This window comes from Diplotaxodon limnothrissa, linkage group LG10 (assembly GCF_057381915.1).
Source record: "Diplotaxodon limnothrissa isolate DT_005_m linkage group LG10, D_limnothrissa_male_GT1.1, whole genome shotgun sequence".
Classification (NCBI taxonomy): Eukaryota; Metazoa; Chordata; class Actinopteri; order Cichliformes; family Cichlidae; genus Diplotaxodon; species Diplotaxodon limnothrissa.
This window is the reverse complement of record NC_140605.1, coordinates 33,040,760-33,068,686: the sequence shown is the minus strand read 5'-3', so window position 1 is coordinate 33,068,686 and position 27,927 is coordinate 33,040,760. Positions and strand designations below refer to the sequence as shown.

The following is a 27,927-nucleotide window of genomic DNA, read 5'->3' as shown; positions in this document are numbered from 1 at the left end:
TTTTCCTTCCCACTGTCGCCAAAGTGTTTGCTCATATGATTGTTGGGTTTTTCTCTCTATGTACTATATATTGGTCTAGCTTACAATATGAAGCACCACAAGGCGACTGTTGTTGTGATTTGATGCTGTATAAATAAAATTTAATTGAAATGAACCATACATGCAGTCCCCATCACTGCGCCTTACCAAATTAAATTACTACAAACTAATAAAGAACCAAAGACTGACTCATTTCATAAAAACAATGCAAGTACACATTTAGTTTTTGACCCGTTTTTCTAGAGCATTCAAATCTGCATGAGTTACAAATGATTCAGCTCTGTAGGAACTTTTGTGTTATTTTGCACATTGTCTTATGATGTGGTAACAATTTCTTGTTTTCATTGACTTGCAGATATTTCAGTGACATCCTTCAACTCACTGGGACATTTAGAGATTTACTAGGAAAGTTTTAGCAATAGTTGGTGATGAAAGTCAATTAAATATTCATATGGTCTCAGCAGTGCTGCTAGCAGTTGTGTTGTCTGAACTGCCATTAGTCCTAACCGTGCCAATAGCAAGGGGCTGTCACTTCACGGCACCCACTCGCTCAACAGTGATTCATGTTAACGCTCACTGAAAGTACGAGTGCGTTCAGTGAAGACGACTTCCAGTTGCTTGGGATACCTTTGTTTTCTTTAAAACATGTTGAACGCTTTTCTTGTAAGAGACATTATGAGCACTTTGATGATGCCCAAGAGCACTTTCGTTCCACCACTTTTACTTTATCTACTACCGACATGTACACTCTAAGAAATGACACACTGATGTTGGTAGCATTATGTAAATGTTTTATGTTAAAACTAATGCCACCAATTGATTTTTAACTTTAAACACAAGTATGTTGTTTTGAATTTAATTAACAACATAAGATTTCAATACAACAAAATGCAGTAAATTAAATCCAACGTAAAAAGTTCATTTAAAATGAAGAGCACTTTAATTTAAAGAGGATTGTCCTAATAGGCTCTCCATACTTCTAAGTTTGCACATGTGCAGTGTGGAAGTTTGATCATCCGCCATTTTCAACTGAGACTTGCATATGCTTAGTATCCTGGATAGAATCCATCGCCATCTGAGGATTATTTGGTAAGTACAACAATTTAAGGATGACAAATTTGATTAATGTATACTAACTGATAAACATCTGACACTTTCGGGAATACTTTTGCATTTTTTTTAAACAAATGATGCCTGGTAAATTTTTTAACACTCTAGTTTGTATACCTCTCTCACGTGTTAGAAGTATGAAGACATTTAACAAATATTGTTGAACCTGCTTCGGTGTAATTTTCCAAAATCTTTTGCGATTCCTGTTAAGGTGAGACTTGCCTACTAAGACCGACAGTTTTAAAATTACTCCCAACATCTACCGCACCTGCTCCCTGACATCAGTAATGACCACCGGGAGCGCCAGCGATCCTGTAGTTTGAAGAATGAAATGAATGTATAGTGTATTTTAGAAATGTGCCTCAATTAACTTGCTACATTGTTTGAAAGAATTCGACTCCATGTTGATTTCTGGTTTAGTGTCAAACGCAGGGATTTAAGCGATTAACATTTTGATTTGTAAAGTATAAGACATGCGTTCATCTGTTGTCATTGAAGTGCAGAATAATGTGTAATACTGTTATATATAATCCATTTAACTCCTTGTATCAGTTTCCATTGGCTATCATCGCTACCGAAGACAGGAAATCATCAAAGACATGCCATTCATTGCAGAGGTCAAAAACAGATGGCCTGCCCTGTTTTCAGAGACTGAGGTAATTCTTACTAACTTTGTTATTGGAAGTCATTTTCATAAGAACTTGTATTTGAAGAACAAAGTACTGTAAATTGTTAATTTTAAAAGATACAAAATGTTTGACTGAAAGTTGTAACATTCTTGCATGTGGCCTCTAATCAAATTAATAGAGAATACTCTCTAGTTGTAATTTTTAATATGTTTCAGGTTGTTGCGGAGTTCGCCCGCATCACCATGGTCCCTTTGTTGTCGACTTTCATGGCCAAGCTGGACCACTACGCTGACCACCTTAGAGTGTTCAAAAAGAAGGGGGGAACAGCTAAACGCAATATCAACTTAATCATGGCAGCCATGGATAGGGTATGTATTTTAGTTGACCTTGATTGAGCTCTGAAATTATTTGAATGCTTCTTCAACTTCTGTGTCTGTCATTAATCAGAATTTTTTTTCAACTGAATATGTGTAAATTTGAATATTTTGTAGATACATGTGAATCAGTGACATGCAGTCAAGTGAGGCACCTTAATGAGAAGTAAAATACTAACAAAAGAGAAATTCAATTTGTACACTAGATTTTAAATTTGCTTTCTGTGTGATTTCAATCTTTTTATGGTCAAAATTGCTGTCATTACGGATTTTCTGTTCAAATACAAGGTAAAACGCTGAGAGGAGGCAATGATGATGCTGTGTCTCACCACAGACACACACATGCGCAATCCCACTGCTGTTTCTCTAAATTGCCAACGTACATGTTTGATTACACATGTAATACAGATGATGACTTGCAGACTACCTAATGTATTTGACGAATCTGTGTTACATGTTTAATGTTATTGGTCATAAATGTGCTGCAAAAATGCATGGAGTGAGGCTGATGGAGGGCAGTGCTGAACCCTAAAGGCAACATGTATAAGAGGTACACGTATATGGATTCACAGTGTAATCACATTACACTGAGAGCGCCATTGACACAGTGGATAAAGCAGCACTCTTAGGGAGCATCAGTAAATTTCACAAAGGACAAATTGACACCAAATCAGTCCTAAGCAATGAGACGCACCAATTTTATTTTAATGCATCTCCTATTTATAAATTAATAAATTGATGTAAAATTAATGATTTTTCTATAATTGTTTCCAGGTCATTTGACCAATTTATTTACTACACACAAAAAATGAGACACACCAAACCTAAATAAATTTTAATGCATCTTCTGTAGGGCTGGGCACTTATTGCATCGCTTATCAATATTGTGATAAAACACGTCCTATGTGATTAAAATGATAGACTGCTTTCAAACCTCTAAAAAAAATATGATAATTTAGTTGAGACTATTACTTCCATTAATGTCAAACTTATTATCAATTCAACAAGATAAATAACTGCTGGTTTGTCTAAATAGCACATTTGCTAAGTTTAATTTGCAGTATTTGTATTTGTGAGGCTGCATTGATAGATTTATAGGCAAAAATACTATTATGATCTTTTATTGTAACTCTTATTGTTAAGAAGCTTGGAAAGAAAAGCGTCTGGACTTCTTTAAGTTGCTTGAAGACGTTTCATCTCTCATCCGAGAAGCTTCTTCACTGAAGAAGCTTCACTTTTCTTTCCAAGCGCCTTAGACTACGATGACCTGGATGACTGAGAACCTTCACAGACTTATTGTTATCGCAAAAAATACCACAAAATGTCATGATAGGATTTTAAGTCCATATTGCCCAGTTCTAATCTTCTATTTAATTTGAATATTTTTAGGGGCACAATTATTAAATATATTGTTGAACAATCTAGAATTTATTAAAGCAAAAATGAAAGCTTTCACGTAATGTCAAAATTGAAAAGCTTCGATTTTTGAGTTCATATATTTGTTTATCTGACTCAGAGGAGTCAGTGCCTTACCAATCATGAACCTCACTGCACGTCACTGATGTGAGTTATGAAACATTGCTTAATCACTTATCTGGATTATGTGTTAATATTTTTGACTTTGTTTTGTAAAGAGGTTGAAAGGAACCAAAATAGGAAACTTCCCTCATATTGAGTTCTTATCTCCACCAGAATCCCAGCATTGATGTTCGACGGGAATGCATTCTGAAAGCTGTCTGTCTCTACTTAAATGAAAAGCCAGATGACCTGTTCAAGGAATTCTTGGTAAGTTAAAAAAGGAAAATGATCAGCTATTTTCCTTTTTTTAATTTGGGATTGGAAATGGAAGGTGGACTTACTTGTCCATATGTATATGTACGCAATTAACTTATCTTTTTCTTTTATTTTTATTTATGTGGATCTTGGAGCAAGCAGAGAAACAGAGAAGCTGACTTTGGGAGTCTATGTTGTTCAGACATGAAGGAGCAAACTCTGCAGATACACCTGAGGACATTGGTGTCATCGTAGAAGGATGCACTGTGCTGCAAGCTCTTAGTGATGTGGCAAAGGGTTGTGCCCTCCTGCTTGGATTAATCTACAGTCTAAATCTGAGCTACCCAAAGCACCTGAAATACACATTTGAATTTCTTCAGAAGGTGCTGATGGAGTTGGATGGGAACAACCTATCCATGAAGGTGCAGGTTCTGAAAAACAAACTGCTTGAGTGAAACAGCCTGCACTGAACTATAGAGGACACTGAACTTTAAGGTTCTCGAACCCTTCTCCTTGCACTTCATAAACTGTTCAGTTTGAATTGCCACAAGAACTTCTGCAAGGCCTTTCACTTTTCTGCGTTCTTTGTTCTTGAACCTTTACCAACATCCAACTACACTGAAAAAGACTGCTCCTAACTTTGGACTTCAGTTTAAGATTTGAAGCAAAGGTTATTTTTGTAAATATGGACAAAAATGACACTAAAGTAATTTCTACCAGCTGTTTGCAGGGCTGTATTGTGGGCTTTTCATTGTAGCCCAATCAAGTTTACATTAAGTCATGTTAATGTTAAAAATGTTGGAATCACAACACTTTACAGTTTTAATCATTTCAGTTTAACATGACATTCTTTATCTTGTCTTCCTGCACTTAAAATGCACTTGAATATATGTAAAGATTGTTTAAGAAAAAAGATCTAGAAGCATTTGAATTGCTCAAAGTGTGCTTCAACAAGTTTTACACAAAGTGTTATTAAAGTTAGGTTAACTGAATAAACTGGTGTTCAATTTTTTTAATTTACAAACTTAAATAGAATAAGTTGCAATTCTGTTAAAGTGATTTAATCCTATAGTTTCAGTAGAGCGTGTTTTGGGTGAGTAGATTTATCAGATTTACTTAAAATTTGTTGTTCAAATTAAATATATCATACATTTTATATTTCACTAACCCAGTTGTGTGGAACCGGTTGACATAACTGGGTGGAGTAAATACAACATGTTATTTCTTAAAGTAAGTAGAGCTTGTTTTGGTTGAGTAGGTTTTATTTAGTCTTCTCAATTTAAATCAACAAGGTTAGTTAGATCAACATTATGATATTCAGCTAATACAACATGATTCTTTTGATTTGCATTTAATTATCCAAATGTTATCAGATGTACTTAAAATTTCTTGTTCAAATTAAATATATCATACATTTTATATTTCACTAACCCAGTTGTGTGGAACCGGTTGACATAACTGGGTGGAGTAAATACAACATTTTATTTCTTAGAGTGTATGGTTCTTGTTTGCAGCCTTCGATGTGCTTTTTAAAAGAGAGCGATTCAGACAGGATTGTAGGAAAGGATGCAAGTAATCTCTGATGAGCTCTCCAGAAGAGCCAAAACAATTGCACACACAGAAAATGACAGATTTCTAAGAGATGATAAACTGTACACCAGCAAGAAGTTTGCAGTTGTTTCAAACCCAACAATCTGACTAGAACACCAAATCATTTATGTCCTTGGATGTGTTTTGCACCGTGGACGTCCTTTGATTGAGAGAAGACTCTGCTGTTACTATTTACAGATACACACATTTTCAGTAGCTTTTCGAGGACTTTCAGCATTATGGCTCAAAGCACTCAAGATATTCAATTTTTATGGTATGTACGCTAGATGGACCGTAAATGCATCCGACTATTCTTGGAGCCGATGAGCCAGCAGCTTATATCCCATTTTCAACAAAAGCAATTCAATCTAGTCAACATATCCACCGAGAAAACCCGAGGAGCGACGATCCAAGGACTACAGGATACCTGGGAATGCAGTTTCCCTTTGGATTTCTGTACGAAGACGTGGTCCAGTGACACCATCACACGAGGGAACACGCTGGTGCCAAATTTTAGACTTACAGTGTCGAATCCTCTCTGTGTGAAAAATGCTGCTTAATTCAGCTGAAGTTGGCACACACTCTGAAACTGAACAGACTGTACAGCGAATCCCTGAATGCAATTACCCCACATCTGTGTTTCCATATACAGACACCACACAGTAATTCTATCCGACAGGGACTAACCTAGGCATTACTGAATACTTTTGAGTACTTTGCATATAATCTGGATGCCAAGTAGATCCCTACATGCAGGAAGAAGGTCCATGTCCAATGCCAATTACATGTACCACTTCAAATAAGTGCTAAGCGTGTCGATGCGAGCCGCTGAGTAATTCTGCTGTAAAAGTGTAGCCAGAATAAACCGACAGAAATCAGCAGAAGAGATTCTGATATCTAAGATGTGAAAAAATGAAAAACTATACCTACAAACTTGAGCTGGCTGGTTTTAGGAAGGACAACAAGTATAATATAATGAACCTTGCGCTCTAAAAAAGGATTCAATATACTCGAAATACCTGCAGCTCATCTCTAATTCCTGTGCACTCACAGCAGCAGACAGATCATGACAAACTCTCTGCTTCTAGAAATCCACTTAACACGAAACACCTCTGGCTTCTCAGCTGCAGTGCCATTCATTTCTACTGAGCAGAAACACACGGTGAGAGCCACACTGCTACAGACAGTGGATGATGCAGACAGTAGTAAACAGGACAGAGTGCCAGCCCCGACTAATGACAGAAAGCTGGGGCAAGCCCAATAGTGGACTCAGCTTCTGGTGGTGAAAATTAGCTCTGGAAGACTGCAAAGTAACCAAGCAAAGCAACAACAGAATCTGCCACATCACCGAGACTGAGCCGTTTCTCTCCAAAGTGCAGAATCAAGGTTGCTGAGGATGAGCAGGCTAGAGTAAGCCACATTGCAAAGTAATAGCAGCCTTACCTCTTAGTCAGATGCCAAAATCAAAGGCTTGGGAAGTCAGAAAATCATAGAGCTGGTTAAGCAGCTACAGGAATTCTCAGCTGGTCAGAAGGAAACTCTTAGGATCCAATTTCTTCTGTTATTTTGGGGATAATCTCTTTAGTTTAGAGGCTGGAGTCCAGCAGCAGCAGCAGCAGCAGACGGCTCATTTCCATGTGCAACACAGGTGCCTCTGACATGCTTCTTCTTCCCTTCAGGGGACCGGAGCGCTTCAGACTGCGATCTGGCCGGGGCAAAGAAGTGGATAAGAGTATTGACAGCTGAAGTAGTAATATTCCTGTCGGCGCAAAGAACTGATCATCCTTCTGTGTGAATTAAAGCGGTGAGGAAGAAGATCCAGTGCACCAGAGCCGCAGAGCGCACAGCCGGCGCAGCACACTCTCTGTCGCTTAAATCCCCCCAAAATGGGCTGATGCTGGGCAGACGGCAGGCAGATCAACAAAGCGCGGAGAGAAGAGGTGCTGTTGCATCAACATTTCTCTGAGTCTAGTTTTCTGTTTGTTTAAATGGGGGAAAAAAACCCTGGAAAAAAATCACCAAAAGAGCTCCAACAGAATCACCACCGGCATCATCTCCTCTCCGGGGCTTACTCAAGTCTGCACAGGACCGATGTGACTGAGACAGACAGAGAGAGAGAAAGAAAGAGTGAAAGTGTGCGCATGCATGCATATATGTGTGCGCGCGCAATACAGGAGGACAGGCGGAGAGAAGAGAGCGGAGAGATGCGAACAGGCAGGAGGCTGCGAGCGCAAGTGGAGGCAAAGAGCGATGTGAGAGGAGAGGATGCTCAGAGGAGGAGGAGGAGGAAGGTTGAGGGGGAGATGCCTGGAAGAGAGAAAGTGAGCAGAGGGGAGGGAGCTGCTTGCACCGTCAGTGACTACATTAACAGAACTGAGTAGGTGGAGTTTTCCTTGCAGGAGCTGAGCGGGGATCATGGTTTGAAATGGAGAGAGAGGGAAAAAAAAAAAAAAGAAGAGCAACACACGAGAGAGGATGCAGAGAAGAGGCTGAGTTCTAAAATCACTGACAGGGGGAAGAATCAGGGTGTTTAAAAGGTTAAAGAAACCTGAGAGGAGGGATTCTCTCCCAAAGCAAAATGGAATTCGTGCACAGAGTGGAGGTGGTGGTGTCTGCTGGGGGTTGGCAGAGTCCTCCACCTGCAGTGAAGCTGGCACACTGACAGCCCGCCTCTTGCCAGGGGTCGTAAACATTGATTAGAATATTTAAAGAAGCACGCGCTCACGCACGGGAAGGAAACACGTGGACACTTTAAGACCCTGGTGTAGGCGCACGCACACACACACGCACACGCACACACACACACACACACACGCACACACGCACACGCACACACACAACGTATATTTACACAGCTGCACTGTATAAACTTATAAACTATTTATAGACTTGTTTCAGCCTTCTCTTTATTTGGATATGGATTTCACTTTATTGCCTATTTTGTGCTCCGTCTTTAATTTTTGACTTTATAGACATATTTATGTGTTTGATCATGTATTTGCACATTTCATATACACACTTTGTGCTTACTGCAGATTGTGTTGTAACTGTAGGGAATGTGTGTGAAGCACTGTAGTATTTTTCCATGCAGATGCGCCGTTTCCTGTCAACACATTCTCATGTTAGGGGACCGGCGTCTGTCAGGGTCAAGCAGTAAAACTCACTATTCCTTCAGCTCTCCATAGAGTGCCATGTTAACATGCCTTCAGCCATGAAAATAACAGTTTCCTCTTAAAGTCGTAAAAAATAAAATTCTTCCATTCTGATACTTTCCAGGCCTAAAATCAGGAGTATGGTTCACTTGACTGACAAATATGGTGGCCTGAAGTTGTTGGCCCCCTCTCTGCAGTCACCAAAATGAAGTGAAGTGAATTTCAAGCATCAAGGTGCCAACTTCTAATCTCCCTGAAGAGATGAAGCTTAGGGCATGCTATGCATGTAGCATGATTTGATGCCTCTGGGAAAATCCGCCAAAAAAAAAAAAAAAAAAAAAAAAAAAAAAATAAATTAAAGAGAAGCTTTGAATGTAGCTTTTGCCGATCAAAAATGAAAATTGATTCTGTGGAGCTCATTTTGCACCCAAGACGTTTTTAGAGAACTGTGTGCATAAAGAGAACATTTGAAGGGTGGAAGCAGACTGCCTGGATGACGTGTTCATCCAATCAGGTGCAGGTCAGAGTTTGTCATCACTGACACCTGCTGTCCTCCTACAGCCACTCTCTGCTAGAAGCTAACTCAATGAGCATCTTCCTTTTGTGACAGCATGAACACGGTGCATACACACCAGTGGACACCTACCATTTATCAGCCAGGACACCAAGAGCTTTCTGTTTTGCACTTCATCATCACACGTTCTTTTCCTTGAATTTGCTGATTAGGTTTAATCACAAAACACTACTTGGTCTACTACTTCTGTAGGTAAAAAACACAAGCGGCCACCACAATTTGATTTATGATGGTTACCCGGTCTATTTAAATAGACGGAGTGTGATGAGATCCAACTGACAGATCTGCACTAAAGCTGGTTTGGTCACGGCACAGACAAAGCAATGTTATTCAAGGCTCTGAGAATGAAAATGGGATTGTTTTTGCTTTTCCTTTGTCGTGCACTTGAATTTATTGTATTAAAAATATGTATGCACAAAATTGCCTCCTCAGGTGACATTTTAAAGTTGAAAATGTTATCCTGTTAGTGCTCTGAAGTAGAAAAGCAATGCTTGTAATGCACCTTTGACATTTCTGAGCTTGCAAAAACATGCAAGTACAATATGTGCTTATATTTGTGTAGGTGTCATTCTAAAATGAGCACAATATATACACCCCACTGCGCGCACACACACACACACACACACACACACACACACACACACACACACACACACACAGCGAGATACACAATTGCTTAAAGAGCAGAATTTTCCACAAATATACACACATACATTGCACCTGATACATGCACACACCTAATTTGCTGAGAAAGCTTTTTGCGCTGATGCAATCAATACTTGTTATGAAAATAATACTGGGCTGTTTGTTAAGTGATGGAAGGTTAAGGGAAAAAAAACACAGTACATAAATTCTTTTCATTGTAGAGGCACATTTATCAAAATATGTCTTTCTTCTTCTTTGGTTGAGTGCAGCAAACAGCATGTCTGAGCAGTGCATGCAATTATAAAGACATGCTTCTGTAAGCAGCCGTCTATATTAGCAGCTGGAAAGCCAGCTTATTGCCCCTGAAGACAGAGCGTCTCAGGACACAGTTTATGGTCAAATGAAGAGGATAATTATAGGTGACCTTTGCCAATAGCAATTAAAATAAACCGTTTTGTCCCTAATTTTGAGCTTAAGTAAGGTAGGGTTAGCTTCAGCTCCAGCTTTTAGGTTTTTAGAGCAGGGGTGTCAGTCGATGCTATTATCGTCAACTGCATGGCATGCTTTTAAAAAGTAAACAAGCATTCTTAAAAAACACCTGCTGAAGAAGCATTCAAGGCAACAGCTTAGTGGAGATAACGCAAGTGTTCAAGGCCAGAAATGTGACAAAGGAGAGACAGATCAGCTTAAGAATCCTAAATACAAATATGTGCCTGTTGTTCTCTTTGATGCAGGACGCTCACTGATAGCAGACATGCAGAACTATGACCTGTGGGGTGGAAAGACTTTTTAAATCTTATTATGGGACAAATTTTCGTCAAAGATTTTTTTAAATTTGACTCATAATTCTAAACATGAAGTTCTGGCTGCCGAGCAGCGAGGACTTTCTGAAGCTGTCAAAGGAAAAAGGCGAATACGTTTCGCTCTAACGTCTGTGTAAAATCTCTCTAACTGAATGTTGGGATGTCCACTTTTTTTATACGTTATCAGCCCGCTGAATAACTTCTCACTTGTTATCAGTCCCATACGTGAGGCCAGTAGGGGGCCTCCTCTGCCTAGTAGTGGGCAGTTACAGTCCTGATCAAAAGTTTAAGACCACTTGAAAAATGGCAAAAGTGAGTGAGTGGGAACATTTCTCCAAGTGGTGAAGACGGCTGCACAAAAGGGGTCTACTGTCTGGAACTGTTGTCCATTTTTGTAAACTTTCCTGGCCATTCATCCCCAAAGGGTTTTAATTGGATTTAGATCAGGGGAACACGCAGGATGGTCCAAAAGAGTGATGTTATTCTCCTGGAAGAATTCCCATGTCCTGTGGGCATTGCGTACTGTAGCGTTGTCCTGTTGAAAAACCCAATCATTACCACAAAGACAAAGGCCCTCAGTCATGAGGGATGCTTTCTGCAACACCTGGACATAACCAGCGGCCGTTTGGCGCCCCTGCACCTCCTGAAGTTCGATTGTTCCAAAAGAGCAATACAATTCCACATTTGGAGGTTGAGGGAATGGCAGAAGCTCAAAAAACAAACAGTTGTCAGTAGCGTGAAAGTTTGAGGTCTGCCTTTTGGACAGTTATGCACTGTTTAGGTTCCAAAAATCCAACCAAAGTACTCCGTCTACCTACGATTTACCACTGCAGATGCTATAGGCAGTTCTTTAAATGGCTGCATAATCAGTATTATTTCATTGTTCTCTGTTTATCACAGATTACAATGAATGAAAACTACCCATATATGGCATTGAAGGTTTTGGGCATAATGAAGTAAAGCACTGTCCTAGCATTACCTTTGCTTAGTTGAATTCTATATTTTATTTAATTTGTGTGTAATTTTATTTTTGTGAGACTAGAACCTTCCAAAGCTGCTGAGGAAATCAACATTTTGAAGAGCCGCATGCAAGCTAAACAAGACTCTGCAAAATGTATGAGGAGCAAAATACCCAAACACCAACGGCTAGCTGTTATTCAGCTGAAGCGCTAAATCTGTCACTCAGAGGGAGTTTCACAGGCTCACTGTTGGTCATGTGGTAGAGGAAATGCTCCAGAGTTTAGCTTTGGTTACACAAAAGTGCTCCACTATTAGTCATTGAAAGTAATATAATACTGATTGTAGGTAAAATTATACTTAATATCTTAAAATCATTGTTGTGCTGACATTTCAAGTGTTTGTACTTAGTAATTATTGGACTCAGATACTCTGTATAAACTGCCAAAAAGAAGAAGATAAAGATGAATGTTTTCTCAGTGATGCAGTTTTATTGAAGTCAGATAATGCAGTGTTACTGCCTTATCACTGTAATCACTGCAGTCAGCTTTACAGCCTGATGCAAAAGAGTATGAAAAAAAAGAAGAATGTAATTCAGCTGTTTTCTTTACATTGTGGAACGATCGCTGTCGCAGACTCCACGCTGGTTATTTAAGAGGAATTAAACTAATAGTCTTGACTCAGCAGCGGCAGCGGCAGCAGCTGTGGCCTCATCCAGCACACATCAGTGCAAAGCTAATGCCAGAGAAAGTGTAAACTGGTAAGACGATCACTTCAGTTTTCTACTTTTGGCAGTGACTTCCTCCTAATTGTCATTTTATGTTTCACAGACTCAATGAAACAATATACTGGCTCAAAATCAGGAGGCAGTCGTGAGTCATCTGTAGAAAGCCACATGAGTTTGGAATGGCCGTTGTCTAACTGTACTGATTCTTATGCAATGCTATGTAATGTTATTAAGACTGACTGAAGTTGATAATGAGCGCTCTGTTGCTTTTTCCCCCCTTGCGGCTTACTTTAGAGATCTTTTCTGCCATCTTCAGGTCAAAACTTTAATTTGTGCTTTTGTTTACGATCTACAAAACTAATGGCACATCATCAGCCTCAGGCAAACACTAACAGGCGACTTGTTCCACTGAGACTGAAATACCAGTTTGTGTTTAAATGCAATGTCAATTATTTACTTGATAAAGATGTGAAAGTAGAAAAATACCGGTGCAGCCTACACAGAAGTTTTCATCCCATTTTTTCAGACACATTTTTGATTGGCTCAGTTCTGTAGGACACTTTTCTAAAAGTCTGGCTTTTATCTTTTTGTCTAGTGGCTGTGAAGACAGCTGGTGAGCTGTCCTCATGGATAGAGTACAGGTTAACATGTCACTGTCTTTTGCAGCCTACACTGTGCCCTACAGGGAGTCACCACAAAGACACAAGGGATGCACAGAGAAGAGAAAATGCAGCCACAATAAAGACAGAGAAACCTCAGATGGCCGGTGAAGCTGCTGAAAGGAAAATCTGAGGCTTTTTTTCCTTGTTGCTCATTTTCTGTTATTTTGAGCCTTTTTCCGAGTTTTGTGATGTGACAACGAAACCTGTGAGTCTCACAAAAAAGTATTGGTCAGAAAGATTTGTATCCATCTATAAAGCTAAAACTGCACCAGGGGTATCAAACATAAGGCACGTGGACCAGAATTGGCCCTGTGAAGTCTCCAATCTGGCCCAGGGGATGGCTTTAGAAAATGTAACGATTTTAGATGTATTTTAGCAGGTTTTAGGGCATTTTCCACTGATAAAAGCTCCCCTGTCACCATGGATACTACACCAAAGTAAATATGTAATAGATAAACTATTAAAAAAAACAAAAACAAACAAAAATCAGTTTTTTCCACTATAAACTGAGAAATTTGTGATTTTTTTTTTTAAACAGTAAATCTTCCAGTTTATGATTACATGACAGTCTGCACAATGAGCTAAAAAAAAAAAAGTCAATTTCTTTATCATGTAAAACAAACAAAACAAAAAAACTGATGTATTGTTGAAACTGCACTTCTTTTTCAAAGTGCCCCACAATGTAAAAGGAGTTTGACATCCCTGAGTTAAACAGTACCCAAGAAAAAGCATGTCTAAGAAAATGATTGCATAAAGCAGTAAGAACAAGCTTTCCTTTGCAAAGTTGCATTGAAACATTGGTCCTTCACACGTGAGGGCGGTGTGGATGTTGTCCCCCAGGAAATATTTCCCATCTGATGCTTAATTTCCTGAATTTTAATTAATGTGTTTTATGAAGCAGCTTCACCAAAATTAATTCTATAACAAAACACTGAGTGTATGTATGAGCTCATGATTTACTTTTACAAATCGAGAGTGGAAAAAAAAGCTATTGATAAAAAGATGCTGGAGGCATTGATTCCTTCTTGCACAAAGTTCTAGCAAAAATAATTCCTTCAATTCTTTTGTTTTTTTATATATTGAGGCTGTGCATCCCCATAAATGTACTCATTTAGTTTGCCGGGCTGTGGGAGTGTCGCATGCTGGAGTTATGACATTATAAATACGAACAAAATGTAAATTTTAATATCACCGAAGCACTCCAAAATTGAACGCTCATTTATTTGAATGATTGCTTTGACAACTAAAAAGATTTTTATCTTCTTTATCTTCTGTTAGTGTGCTTTTGCGTGTGGAGAGGTGCTCTTTGTTCAGATGGCGCCTTGCTGTAGGCTCGCTGCCTGTTAAAATAACTGTGAAACATCACTTGCTAATTCCTTTTGCCTGTCAGGATGTACTTGGCAAGTGAAAGCAGGCTGAGACTGCTGATGGTGAAACAGAGATGGATAAACAGCTCTTTGTACCAAATGGAAGCTACACAGCTAGAAACAAAGCTCACGCTCATCTAAATTATGCATGAATGTGATGTGAACTCATTGCTTTAATGCTCTCTTGGAAGTAGTAAATGTGCAGATGCTATGGGGGTAAATGTATATATGCCCAGAGCAGAAAGCACAAAGTGATGAAAGAAATTACACACAAGTCATTTCCATGTAAAAAGATGTGACTAATCTCGCACAGTTGTTGCTCGGGAAAGTGAGAAAATTCGGGGTCAGGTCGACATGTTTTTAGAAACAATAACAAAACATTAATGATTGTCAAGTCTCTCTCTTCCATTTCGCTGGCTGAGCTGTAAGAATGTACGAACAAAACAGAGACTAACAAAAGCTGAGTCATGCACATCACTTATACTGCTGCCTAAAAAGAAATGACTTACATTATAAAATCAGTAATAAAAATATGGATAACTCCTTATTAATGGATATTTGCTCGAAGAAATGATTTCATTTCATTTTCAAAGCTGTTTTGAAAGGAGGCCTGTTTTTTGTGCATTTGAGAGATTTCTTTAAAAGATTCTTTTAGAAGCTGAAGGTTTGAGCTTTCTGGCCCTCAAGATTTCCAGAAGTCTGTAAAACAGTTCTGATGACCGCAAGTTATAATGGAGAAGAATATAATACAACTAACAATAACAGAATAGTGAGACGATGAGGGTACTCGAAGTGGCCAACCGGCTTCTAGTTCTGGTCACACCTCGAGAGTTCAGCCCTGGACACTCGTTCTCAACTAACTGCATTTGTAAAACCATTTGTCATTAAATTAAAGGCTTAATCATGGTTATTTTCATCACTGTATTTCATATCTAAACTTACCCTAGGCATTGCAATGTTGCATGCATTTTTAAAATATAATAATAATAATGGATTGGATTTATATAGCGCTTTTCAAGGCACCCAAAGTGCTTTACAATGCCACTATTCATTCACTCTCACATTCACACACTGGTGGAGGCAGCTACAGTTGTAGCCACTGACAGAAGCGAGGCTGCCATATTGCACCATCGGCCCCTCTGGCCAACACCAGTAGGCGGTAGGGTAAAGTGTCTTGCCCAAGGACACAACGACCAGGACAGAGAACCCGGGGATTGAACAGGCAACCTTCCGGTTACAGATGCGCTTCCCAACCTCCTGCACCACGGTCACCCCGGTGATATTGCACAGCATTGTTTGTTGCAGCTGCTGTTACTTCTCACCCTGCTATTTCCACAAACTATTTAGTGGATCTGCAAAGCATTTATGTCTTGATGCATGCATGCAAAGCATTTACTTAAACATGCAGTCACATTTTTAAGAATGCACATTCTGCTTGATAGTGTGGCTCATTCGGTAAAAAAGGAAAAACAGCATCCATAATAAAACAAACAAACCAAAAGAAGGATGAACCTAATAAGATGTGGTTTTCTGTTGCAGGTTTCAAAGAACAGCAGACTGAATGAAACTGACAGGCTGAAAAGTTGGAGGAGGGAAAGAGGAAACAAAGAGAGACAAGCTGAGAACAGAACGATGAAGTGCACTTATTGCATGTATGCTGTGCACCAGCACCAAAATTAGCTCTTGGTGGCCATGTTCCTGCCAGGGACACATCTGCGGATCTCATCTACTGTCATCTTCCATCCCCATCCCATCCCTGCAAAGTGTTTTGGAGAACTACTGTGAAGCAATGTAATATTAGTTTAATGTGCAGTCTTATCTGCATTTGGGCTTAAATTTGTAGTTTTTTTTTTAGAAGTCTTGCAGAGCACTTTCTAAGTGTGCATGCATGTGTCTTTCTGTAATATGGGTTAGTTAGTTAAGAATTTCATATCATCATATTGAGTCTTTATTTTAAAATAATATTCTTTTTTTTTTAAATCACACATCATTTGCATTTGATTATTAGGGTTGATCTGCAGCGAGAAAACTAGATAATAAAGTCTGACATGTTAGCTAGGTGTTTTGTTAACGAGTGGATCCTTTGGTCCATATTAAAAGAATCTGTGATGAGTTTCTATACTGTGATTCTGTTATTGTCTGTTCTGTAGATGTGCCTGTTCGATTTTTCTAGATAAGGCTCGAGAACCCTGACAATTCATATTTTAGCCAATAGACATGGTCACTTCTTCCTCTTGGACAGATTTAGAGTCTAATTTTACAAAAAATAGTTTATTCTTTTCCAAACCAACTGTATAGGCTGAATTCTTTTTGAAAAATTGCCTGTTCACTCTGAATGAGTGCATGCCAACACAAGCAGCTTTAGCCATATGCAATCATTTGGACTTCACGTACATTAATGCCACTAAATTACTCCTCTAAACTTTGCTTTTGCAATTATCTGACAAACAATATGGGCACCTTTGTGGTGTTCCTGTACAAGCCACCCAACATGCCTATGCTGCAGTTCTGGTGACAGAAATTCACCAAAACTCCAACACAAACTATGGATGTGGTTGTGCTGGTGAATCCATGCTAACTAGCTAGCTGGCTCGAGTTTATAATTTAACCTTCAACCCTCTTTTCTACTTAAAATAATTAATAGTAGCAAGAAACTGAGATTTTTACAGTGATAAGGCCCAGTTTGCACAAACTATGGACAACATCACAGTGCTTACATCCATCTTTTATATACAGTGTTTTTACCATGCATCAGAAATACTCTTTGAATTTATATCTGATTAAGCTACTACAGCCACACCAGGGAAAACGAGCTGCTGCCATTTGCCATAAAGCCTGCAAGAACAATGGGCACAGTAAGACAGAGTCCGATATCAGTCTGATGTCATTATTGCAATTGATCTTTCAAATTGTTGCTGGTTGCTTCACCTTCTTCCAATTGGTTACCGAATAGAAAAAATGCAATCACCAAGCAAACGCTGATTTTTCCAAGTCACAAGGAGGTTGTGCTATTTTTACCTCTGTGTGACCGAGTCACTACACATCCAGAAAACTCTTTGAATTCGTTTTTAAAAAGGGCTCGATATTCGATCGCACACTTCAGCAAACACAGCGAATCAGATCCAGTCTGCAGATACAGCTGCGACATTCATAAACACCTTGCTGCATTCATGTTGGCATTACCCGTTGTGTGTGCAGTGTAGCCTTGCTCTAATACGCTGCAGGATTTTTCACATCAGTTTGGATGGGGGGGGGGTCGATGACGGCTTCACCTTCATCATCATCAGCTTCGTTGCAGTTTCTGATTAGCTGCTTAATGGGTTCACACGTCATTATGTTCAATCATTGTGGGAGTCCCCATCGTTCTGGCTGAATTGTGAAGCTGAGCAGGGGAAAAAAAAAAAAAAAACCTGCCTGGCTGTGGTGGGATGACAAGACAAAGAGCTCTGTGGAGGGCAATGAGACCTCCAACATGCTGTTTGTTAGGTGTGTGACACACAAACAAGTAGCCCTGACTGACACGAGTCCTTGCTATTCTGCTTGATAAACCTGTACCCTGAAAGGCATCACGATCTCCTACAAAACAGCGGGACTTTGAAAAGGACAAAGATGATAAAAAAAAAGAGAAATCACTTCCCTCCATTACATTTGGTGGACTCCTGCCGTGAGATTTATTGAAATACAGCACTTCAACACATAGAGACTTAAGATTTTCTCCCAGGGGAGATGTCTGACATATGATGAAAAATAATAGACCAAAAAAGAAAGAAAAAAAACCTGTTATTTTTACACTGCAAAATGTAACTCTTCACTTTATATTGCCTCAAAAGAGAAAAATAAAGATGGGGAATTATACGACTCGGATATTTCAAGTGAAATACAAACAGGACAGTGCATCAGTGTTTCTAATTATAAAATATACTAATTCGCCTTAGTTTAAAAAAATGAAAAACTGGTAAAATCTTAACAGGATCATTTTACTTTTAATTTTTTGGAAAAGGTAGAAGTACATAATTTAACATTAAATCCTTGAAGACAGATATCCCTTTTCATTGCATTCTTGTGCTCTTTACGCCGCTCAGCTGCAGGAACGCGGTTTAATGAACCTTTCTGCAACAACCCAGAAACTGAAGGCTAACCCAGAAACCATTAATCACTGCAGGAGCCGGGGTCAAAAAGGCCTCTCGCAAGCTAAACCTTTACACTGTTCACTGCTACACAAACACTGGAAATCAAGTCACAATTAATGTGAACTGAAACATTACCAATGCCACAAGTCTGCACTCACCAGTGCAGAACTGTACTCGAGTGCAGATTCTTATATGAATAAGCATGCAAGTAAAAACTACAGAGCAAACGAAAATGCACGAGGGCATAGTTCTTCAACCTCTACTTCATTATTATTTATTAAATGTGGAGTGATGGTTAACATCAGAGGAGTAGTGTTGAGATCTCTGAAGGGCAGGTGAGCTAATCCTGTCTGTGGATTTGCAACTAATCGGCAAACAAGCGTGTATCGGAAATATTATAGAGTTTAGTCCAGACTGAATTTCCCAAATAACTGCGAGGTGGATGAAGACTGCTGGCTTTGGTGATTCTCTTTTGTAGCAGCTTTGGGTCAAGAAACAGAGCCTTTACTGATACCTGCGTAATGACAGTCGTGTCTTGAACATATTAACCCAACTACTGACATATCCATACCAGTCTTTTAATTGGTATTGGTGACACTGGTATCAAATTGATAAACATTTTTGAAAGTACACCACTACTTAAGTTTTCTAGGAACTTTCTTGGAGCTAATGTTTAATATTAACATAGTTCAGTCCATTTGGTTTGTTTGTGAGTTTACTGCAATAGTTATTTGTGATATAGACCCGTAATCACTAATAGCCGAAAAAGAAATATAACCAATGCTCGTATTGAAGATAACTGCAAACTAATACTAACATCGACTTAGACGCTTACAGTAAAGAAGGGAACCACGCAGGATGGAGACAACGATCCTCAGTGTCTTCTGCATGCCCAACTTTCCTTGCCCACCTCATCTCAATGACATCTGTGAACGCCACATTTTCAAGATTACATTTAAAGAAATGTGCTTAAAACAATCCAGACAAATATGAATAAAAAAAAAAAAAAAAAGAAACACATAATGTAATGGCTTGTACTATAACAAATCATACAATGTATTCAGTGTTTGGTCTCAAAAATATAAATGCACAAATCTGGATGCTAATAAAAGAAGCAGAAGATTACTAATTTCCTTTTAATAAATGTGACACCCTCAGACTGAAGCCGCTCACTTTAATTCCTTTTAACAAAAGATGCCACACTTAAATGAACTGAAGTTAATGAGTAAGTACTATTGTAGTGGTTTTCTCTGCGTCTTCGCACCATGTCACAGGAACAAAAAACGTACTTTCTCTAAATGGAAAAGACCATAAATGTAACCTTTACACAATGGAGTTATTTGAGATTTAAAATGTTTCTGCTTAAAGGGAGGTTTCAAGTAATAGGGCAGCAAAATTCTTATACGTGAAGCACCAATTATGCACAATATTAAATTGCACGAGCAGCTCAGATAATCTGTACTATCGTTTTATGTTATCACCATCGCTTCTGATTATTGCAGCTTCATTTATGAGAAGTTGTGCATTTAGCCATGCAACTGTGAAATGATTCAGTCCATTAGTCTAGCACTTTGACCTAAATTGAACTGCCATATAGATATTGTTGATTATTTGGTATCCAAACAAACTAACAGCGGTGATTCATTACAATCCCATTAACATTCTTGCTTACAGTCATATATAAGATCTAAAAGTTCTGCCCAGTTGATGTGATAAACCTGGTGTTTGTTCCAGACAAAACCTCAAAATTGCTTTTCTGAAACTTGTAAAAGAAGAATCTGAGCTGAATTTGACCTCCCAACATAGGAGCTCCATCTCCAGACTGCTTAAGAGAAAAACAATCCTTCTCAGAGTGACTAATATCATTTTGATGAGTGTTGATGTTCGGATGCGTTCCATCATTGTTTATTCGGGTTTTAGGAATAAGTTTTGACTGACCACAGCTTTCTATTGGACAGACTGAGCCTGTGGGTGGGAACGCCCATTACAGCTTTGAAATTGTTCTCTTCATATCCGTTAAATATTGGTTCTACTTGTCCCACAAATTAGATCAATATCTACTTGCTCTCAGTTTCTATTGTCAGTGGTGGCGATCAGGGATCCCTTGTCAGGGATCAAGTATGAGACCACTGTCATTTTATCTCTATCTGCTTCCAATGCTGATGTCTTACAGATCCACAAAAATTTTATTACACTGTTAACGAACCAGTGACTGTAGCATGCTGAGATTGTAACGATAAAAACTGGTTTTCAACACATGGCAAAACAAGTGATCTGCCGAACTTTGCTGTTTGGTTTAACAGTCAAACTTCAATTTTGCACAATCTGCAACAAAGCTGGTGCAGTTAAAGTTGTATGTTATTTAAATAAAATACACCCTCTCTTTTCTCCTTTAAAGACTGCGCACATGTTACATGCCCTCATCTCCTCTCACACCTTGACTATTTTAGCAGCGTCCTCACCAAAAACCCATTAATTGGCTCCAGACACTCCAGCCACCAGGCTCTTAACAAGAATCGATAGAAGCCCTGTGTTACTCTCTGTACATCCCACTCCCACTAGATTTGAAAATGGATTTTAGGATCTGTTCACTTTTCAGGCTTACATGCACTAATGTGTCATGTGTGTTGAGACACGCATGACACATTAGTGATCTGCTAACCACAATCTACACCGAAATCCATAGAGGCAGATATTTTTGGTTTTTAGTAATACCCTTTGTTTCATTGTGTAAATGTCCCTCTATTGCTGGATTCTGCAGTATTATCTTTTATCAGAGTTTGGCCAAGAATTTGAACTAAATGAAGGGCATTTAAACTGATTGCAGAAACAAAAGTCTAAATGTATTAAAAAAATTACTTGTTGGATGTACAAAAATAGACGGAAAAAACAAAAAACAACCACTGACCAAAAAAAGGTCCAGGTACGAAAAGGAAACGGGAACATTCAGATGATAAAACACACAACAAGGAGACATGCTGAATTATCAGTACACAAGAGCACGAGTGACAAGAGTCAGGTAAGAAAAAAAGGAAGGCATTTACAGAAGTGCAGAAACACAGGAGGAGAAACACCCCACAACACACAAAGTCAGTGATCATCAAAGTAACACAGGAATTAACTATAGCAATGACACAAGGCTGTAATATAAACAAAAACAGCACAAAGGAAGAAGCGACTTTAACCCATGCAGATGACAGAAGTTACTGAAGACATGTTATAGAGAACACGGAGGTGGCCTCCGACTCTGGAATCAAACATCCCGTCACATTTGTCTGTTTTCCACTCTTTTTTTTAAATGGTAAATGGCCTGCATTTGTATAGCGCTTTTCTAGTCCACAGGACCCCAAAGTGCTTCACACTACATTCAGTCATTCACCCATTCACACACACATTCACACACTGGCGATGGCAAGCTACATTGTAGCCACAGCTGCCCTGGGGCGCACTGACAGAGGCGAGGCTGCCGGACACTGGCGCCACCGGGCCCTCTGACCACCACCAGTAGGCAAACATGGGGTTAGTATCTTGCCCAAGGATATTTGGCATGCAGCCAGGAGGCAGCCTGGGATCTGATTAGTGGCTGACCTGCTCTGCCACCTGAGCTACAGCCAGGTGGTTTTTTTAATGACCAGAGGCGCTGCCTCCTGCAGGTCATTAGAAATACTACAACTGGCTACACTGTAGTCTACACTGCCTTTAGTTTACAAATTATAATATGATAAGCTTCCATATCTTGGTATCATAAGCTAAATGTAGCCAGTACAAAGAATGGCAGTAGAAAACATGGATCTTACAAATGACGGCATATCACTATAATTAATCACTCATCTATTGACCTTGAAGGAGAGGTCAGAGGTCAAATGTGCCATGATATTTTAAACCTTTATAAACTTACTATATGTTGACAGTACACATAAGAATCATAGCTTCTAAGATTTTTGTCAATTTTAAAAAATTGTCATGTTTTCCAGTAAACTCACAGATCATCCTCCAACCAAACAAATCAACATCTCCTTTAATTTCCTGTAATTTGTTCTCAGTGCGTTTTTCACTTGTGAGAAAAGAAATAAAATGTCAGGATTTACCAGAAAGCTGGTGCTCATCGCACCAGGTGCATTTACATGTGCAGGCAGAAGCTTGTGCAGTGGGCTGCAGCTGAAGCTGTTCGGTTGGGCCCCAGCAGTGCATGCAGGATGGAAATGCATGAAATTATCCTGAGCTACATCTAGAACTGACTTAACTGCACTCTAAAAAACGATTCATGGGTTTAGTAAGTAAAGCTTAAAATCAATAGCTTTTTCTGCATAAAAAATTAAGTTTGTTGCATGTACACATTGTAATCAGTTGATAACTTAATGAGTTGGTCGAAATGAAAATAAAGAAAACAGTCTTAGCTCAGTAATATATCGATTTTGAACAGACATTTCTGTGTTAACTTAACATGAAAGTGTATTCAGTTAATACAACTTAAAAATCTCGTAAGCGTCCTTTAAAAGCTGAGTACAAGGCTGACTTGCCCGGACATGTTGTGCTCTCAGACCACTGATCGAAAGAAACGGAGGGAAAGAGAGAAAGCGGAGAAACGCCATTTTGTACGGAACGTTATCAAACGTTAAAGCTTTGTGGTGAGTACAATTTTTTGCCTTGTTTTATTCACAGCAGCTAATAACTCTAACTTTAACTCTATCAAGACGCACTGCAAGAAATCTATTTTTACACAACACTAAACTCTTCCTCGGCGAGTGGTGGTGATAAGCTAGTAACGTTACACTTCTGGCTAACTTGTGAAGTAATTCGACCGTAACATTAGTCTTTGTTAAGTTTTGTTTTACGGTGGCAGCCAAATGGTGTTAATTGACACTGAGCTTCTGTAGCCGTAGTTTTTAACTCTGCAAAGACAGGGTAATACACGTTTTTCTTCTTTCTACTTTGAAATCGTTGCAGCGTTGATGAAGGTTTGACCAGCAAAAGGCTGGGCCGTTTTACATTCATGACTAAACAAATGTAGGTTACTGAGTATACATTCGGTTTAACATCGATGCATTTTGATGTTTAAGTCCTAGAGTTATTTTTATGTGAGATTGAAGTTTGTTAATTGAGCCCTAGCTGAAGAACAGCCTGTGTCAAAGTTCAGTCAAAAAACGCGGGCGAGGAAGCGAACGCCATGTTGTAGAAACGCCACACGAAAGATCTTAAGTAACATTCATAAACTAGTTGTTTTAATGACATTACATTGAATGTGCATTAGCACATAAAATATAATATTGCTCTTTTGGGTGTTAACTGCAGATACATAAGCGCAGTTGTATCACTTAAGAAAAAATATCTTTGATTTGGAAACATAAAGCAACTTTTAGGAGAAACTCAACACTAAAGATAATATACATAGTTTTAACTTTTAATGTCATAAGGATTTCCTGTGAGATAATGATTAGACTAAAGACTATAGTTAAAAAAGCGTGAATATTGATTGCGTGTAATTTGCCCATTTCTTTGCAGTAGTTTACAAGCATTTTTCTTGTTTTTCATCTTGAATATTCAAAAACAATGAATTAAAATTTACTGTAATGCTGATGTAGCACAAGTTGTTTGTACTACAGCCTTCTGAATCACCCAAGTTAAAGTAATTTAAACTGTTTGTTTTTAAAATGAAGTGGATCTGTAAAATTTGCAAATTTGAAACACCAAGAAAGACATTCTCCATTCGCAGGCAGGAAGTTGTCAATCAAGCACCAAAAATCAATGACCTGAAAGAAAGATGGCCTGCTCTTTTTGATGCAGTTCAGGTAAATATTTTTCCATAAGATAATTTGCAGTATGTATTCTTTTAAAGTAAATTGTATACATTAACATGTTGTGCCTATTTGTGCCTTTTTTTTTTATACAGATAAACCAAGAATTCAGAAGGATCACCACTGTTAACCTGGAAACAACATTCATGGCAAAGCTGGACCAGTACTCTCAGAAAATAATGTCCTTGCTGTCCTCAAGAGGAGGGGCTGCAAAAATGCGCATTCGGCGCATCCAGAACATGCTGCTAGAGGTATGAATGAATGAAATGTAGTTTTTTTTTTTTTTTCCAATAGGTGATATTGAGTCTTAAAAGGTAGCTGTTTACAACTCAACTATGTCAAATTATTGTTTAGAGCTTGAGGCACAAATATCAATTAAAACTATAAATACTTAATAATAAAACAAATTATAGGTGATGTGGATCATGATTGGCAGAGTAATTTGCAAGATTTTGCAGTTTTTCTATTTGTTACCTGGATTTTTCAAGTTCATGAATTGATCATTTCAGAGAAATGGCTCTTTGAAATGATCAATTCATTATTTTGATTATCACTGGAAATCTATAATTGGTACAGTTCAGGCCATATAAAGTCAATCTTTTTTTTTTTTTTTTGATGTAATTATCAAAAACCCATCCTCCTCGAAGAGCAGTTCGACATTCTTTTTCTTATTCACAGGATGATTCTGTGGAGAGAAGGCGAGAGGTCGCTATCCGTGGCTTAGTGGTGTATCTCAGGGAAAAGGAGGAGGATCTCTTCAAAGAGCAGGTAAATCAGACATGACTATACTTTGTATTAGAGCTACGATCTAATCTATTATTAATTGATTTCTAAATTTTTACTCAGTTGTATATAGTATTTGTATTCTATTTTTATCTTATTGTATATTTATTTTATTCTACTGTATATAGTATTTTATTTTATTCTATTCTGTACAGCTGTGTACTGTATTTATTCTTATTGTATTCTAATTTTTGCCTCATAACTTTTGCACTGTCCACTCCTGCTGTGACAAAACAAATTTCCCACGTGTGGGACTAATAAAGGTTATCTTATCTTATCTTATCTTAATTAATCGGCAATTATTTTGATAATTGATTGATCGGTTTGAGTAATTATTTTAGAAAAAGAAGTCCAAATTCTCTGGTTTCAGCTTCATAAATGTGAATGGTTTCTGGTTTCTTTACTCCTCTATGACAGCAAACTGAATATGTTTGACATTTGAGGTCATCATATTGGGCTCTGAGAAACATTGACATTTTTCACCATTTTCTGACATTTTCTGGACCAAACAACTAATCAGATAATCGAGAAAATTGTTAGTTGCAGCCCTATTTTGTGTTACTCTCATGTATAAGTATGATTACTTAAAACATTTATATTGATTCTGACCTACCAGGATGGTGGCGGGGATATTACCAATGAAGTGATGAAGATTGTAACCAGAGGTGCCACAACGTCTGATCCAGCCAACGCAAGGATCATACTTGAAGGAACAGAAGTCCTAGCAGACCTGGATGTACCCAGAGCCTGTGCCTTGCTAATGGGGCTGATATATGCACTCAACCTCAGCTACCCAAAAGAACTGAAAAACACTTTTGAAGTGTTTCAAAAGATATTCCTCGAGCTGGATGATCTGAAAGCCAGTCCTAAGGTAATGTCACTAAAAAGTAAACTGTTGTACTAAAAAAATGTGAAGAGTGAGGCTATCCTCAAATTAAACGGGAAATGTTCCACTGTTGTTTGCAATGTGTTGTGTTACATACTGTACAGTAGGCAGTAGGTGTAAAGTTGAGCGTTGAGCATTAAGTACACCTAGTTCAAAATAATGCACTTTAAAAGGATAGCTCGGGTCTTTTGAAGTGAGGCTGTATGAGGTACATATGTATAGTGAGTGTATTACACACAGTAGATGGCAGTCAGTAAGCTCCACCTACGGAGAAGCAGACGGGGCCACCGGCATGCAAGATGAGCCTCCATCCTAATAAAACTGATGTCAGTTTAAATGTACATTATATCAAGAATATGTTTACTGCTTTATTTTGCTATCAGACAGCCTTTTCTGTGAGGAAAGAGAAGTTCTACTGCTTGTTGTTTCAATCGCTCTGGCCCACCAGCGTCCATGGACAAAAACAGCAATTTTACCTGACAGCACACAGGAGTTGCTGGTCTCCTGCTGCCTTGATCAGTAAGTGTAATTGTGTTATTTGGTGACTTTGGTGTTAGTTCGGGTTAGTTCAGATTTACCAAAGTCACACAAACAAACTGAGCCTATCGTGCGTGTCGGTGGCAGGAATGTGCTGACTGTGGTCTACTGTGTGTAATACACTCACAATGTACTTCATACTTAAAAAAACCTAAACTATCACTTTAACACAAACAAACTTGAATCAGAGCATGACTGTCAAAATGTTCAGTCTTTTTGAGACAGATTTACAGGGGTGTTTTATGTCATTTATTTTATGGAGGCAACAATTTTGTCTGCTATTGAAATGTCAATGAGTCTGGAATGGTGGACTGGTGTTCTAATAAACAGTTTGATCATAAAACTGGAATTTCAATGCGTAATTTATTGTATAATTGTAAGTTATAAGTTATTGTAAGTTATTAGTACTCAAAAAAATTAAGGTAACAATTTGCATGGATATTTCTGAGTAGAATAAAAGTAAAAAAATAAGTTTTAATAACTAAATGGAGTAATTTTTAAACAATTAAAATTAAGTTGGTTCAACTTAATTAAGCTTGTAGAGGACAAAGCAAATCATGTTGTTTGTACGTAAGGAATAGAGTTTGCCTAACTAAAGAACTCTTGTGGCATTTACGCTATAGTGGCTAAGCTGAATTAACTTAAAAAGATCCATGCAAATTGTTACCTTAATTTTTTTACGTTAAGCCAGCAGATCTTTTTTTAGAGTGTGTGGAAAATCAAAAGGAATCAAAATGTAAATGCAAGCGCAGTCCATATTTGTCTTTTACCTTTCTAGCTGAAAGCATTTTCCAAGAAGTGCACAACCGTACAGTCTGCTCTGACGTATACATTTAAATACATAAACATACCCCCCTACCACATTACATCTCGTGTTACTGCCAGAATAAAAAGGAAGCACTGGCCCTCCAGACCAAAATCTCTCAGAGAGACAAGTGTGGGCAGGTTGTGCTCCCGCCTCTTGATGCCAAAGGAGTGTCTTCATTTGACTGAGAGTGGTAGCCTTGTATCAAGGCTTCCCACTGCACCAGCCTTCAGATCTCAATTTTCGAGATTTGTGAGCCAGAAAGTGAGAGAGGGAGAAAGTGAGCGGGAGAAGATAATCAGAATGAGTGAAGCAGCGAGACAGAGAGGGAGCGAGAAGACGACGGAGAAAGAAATTAGCAGGACTCTAATGTAATTATATTAGGGAGGGGTGTGCTCGAGAATATTTGCTAATAATTTGGAATATTTGAGGGATGAGGACAGGAGATAAAGGTTTTGGAAATAAAATAAAAATGACTGCTCGCTGGTTTCAAGCTCTCAGTTTATCGCAGGCTCACTAAGTATTGCTTGTTCAGTTCTTTATTGGATTCAGAGTCCGTTTTGCAGTACATTTGCAGGCAGCATGAAGT

The 27,927-nt window shown here is 38.5% G+C and overlaps 1 protein-coding gene across 1 annotated transcript; it reads left to right on the top strand.

Annotated features, from left to right (window-relative positions):
• Positions 1-1,748: 1,748 nt before the first annotated feature.
• LOC146624758 (uncharacterized) lies at positions 1,749-27,526 on the top strand. Its single transcript, XM_085363471.1, has 10 exons — positions 1,749-1,805; positions 1,994-2,146; positions 3,845-3,937; positions 7,690-7,836; positions 23,060-23,160; positions 24,246-24,321; positions 24,423-24,578; positions 25,006-25,095; positions 25,727-25,981; positions 27,419-27,526. The coding sequence occupies exons 1-10, from the start codon at positions 1,749-1,751 to the stop codon at positions 27,524-27,526; spliced, it is 1,236 nt and encodes a 411-aa protein (XP_085219597.1).
• The last annotated feature ends 401 nt before the right edge of the window (positions 27,527-27,927 follow it).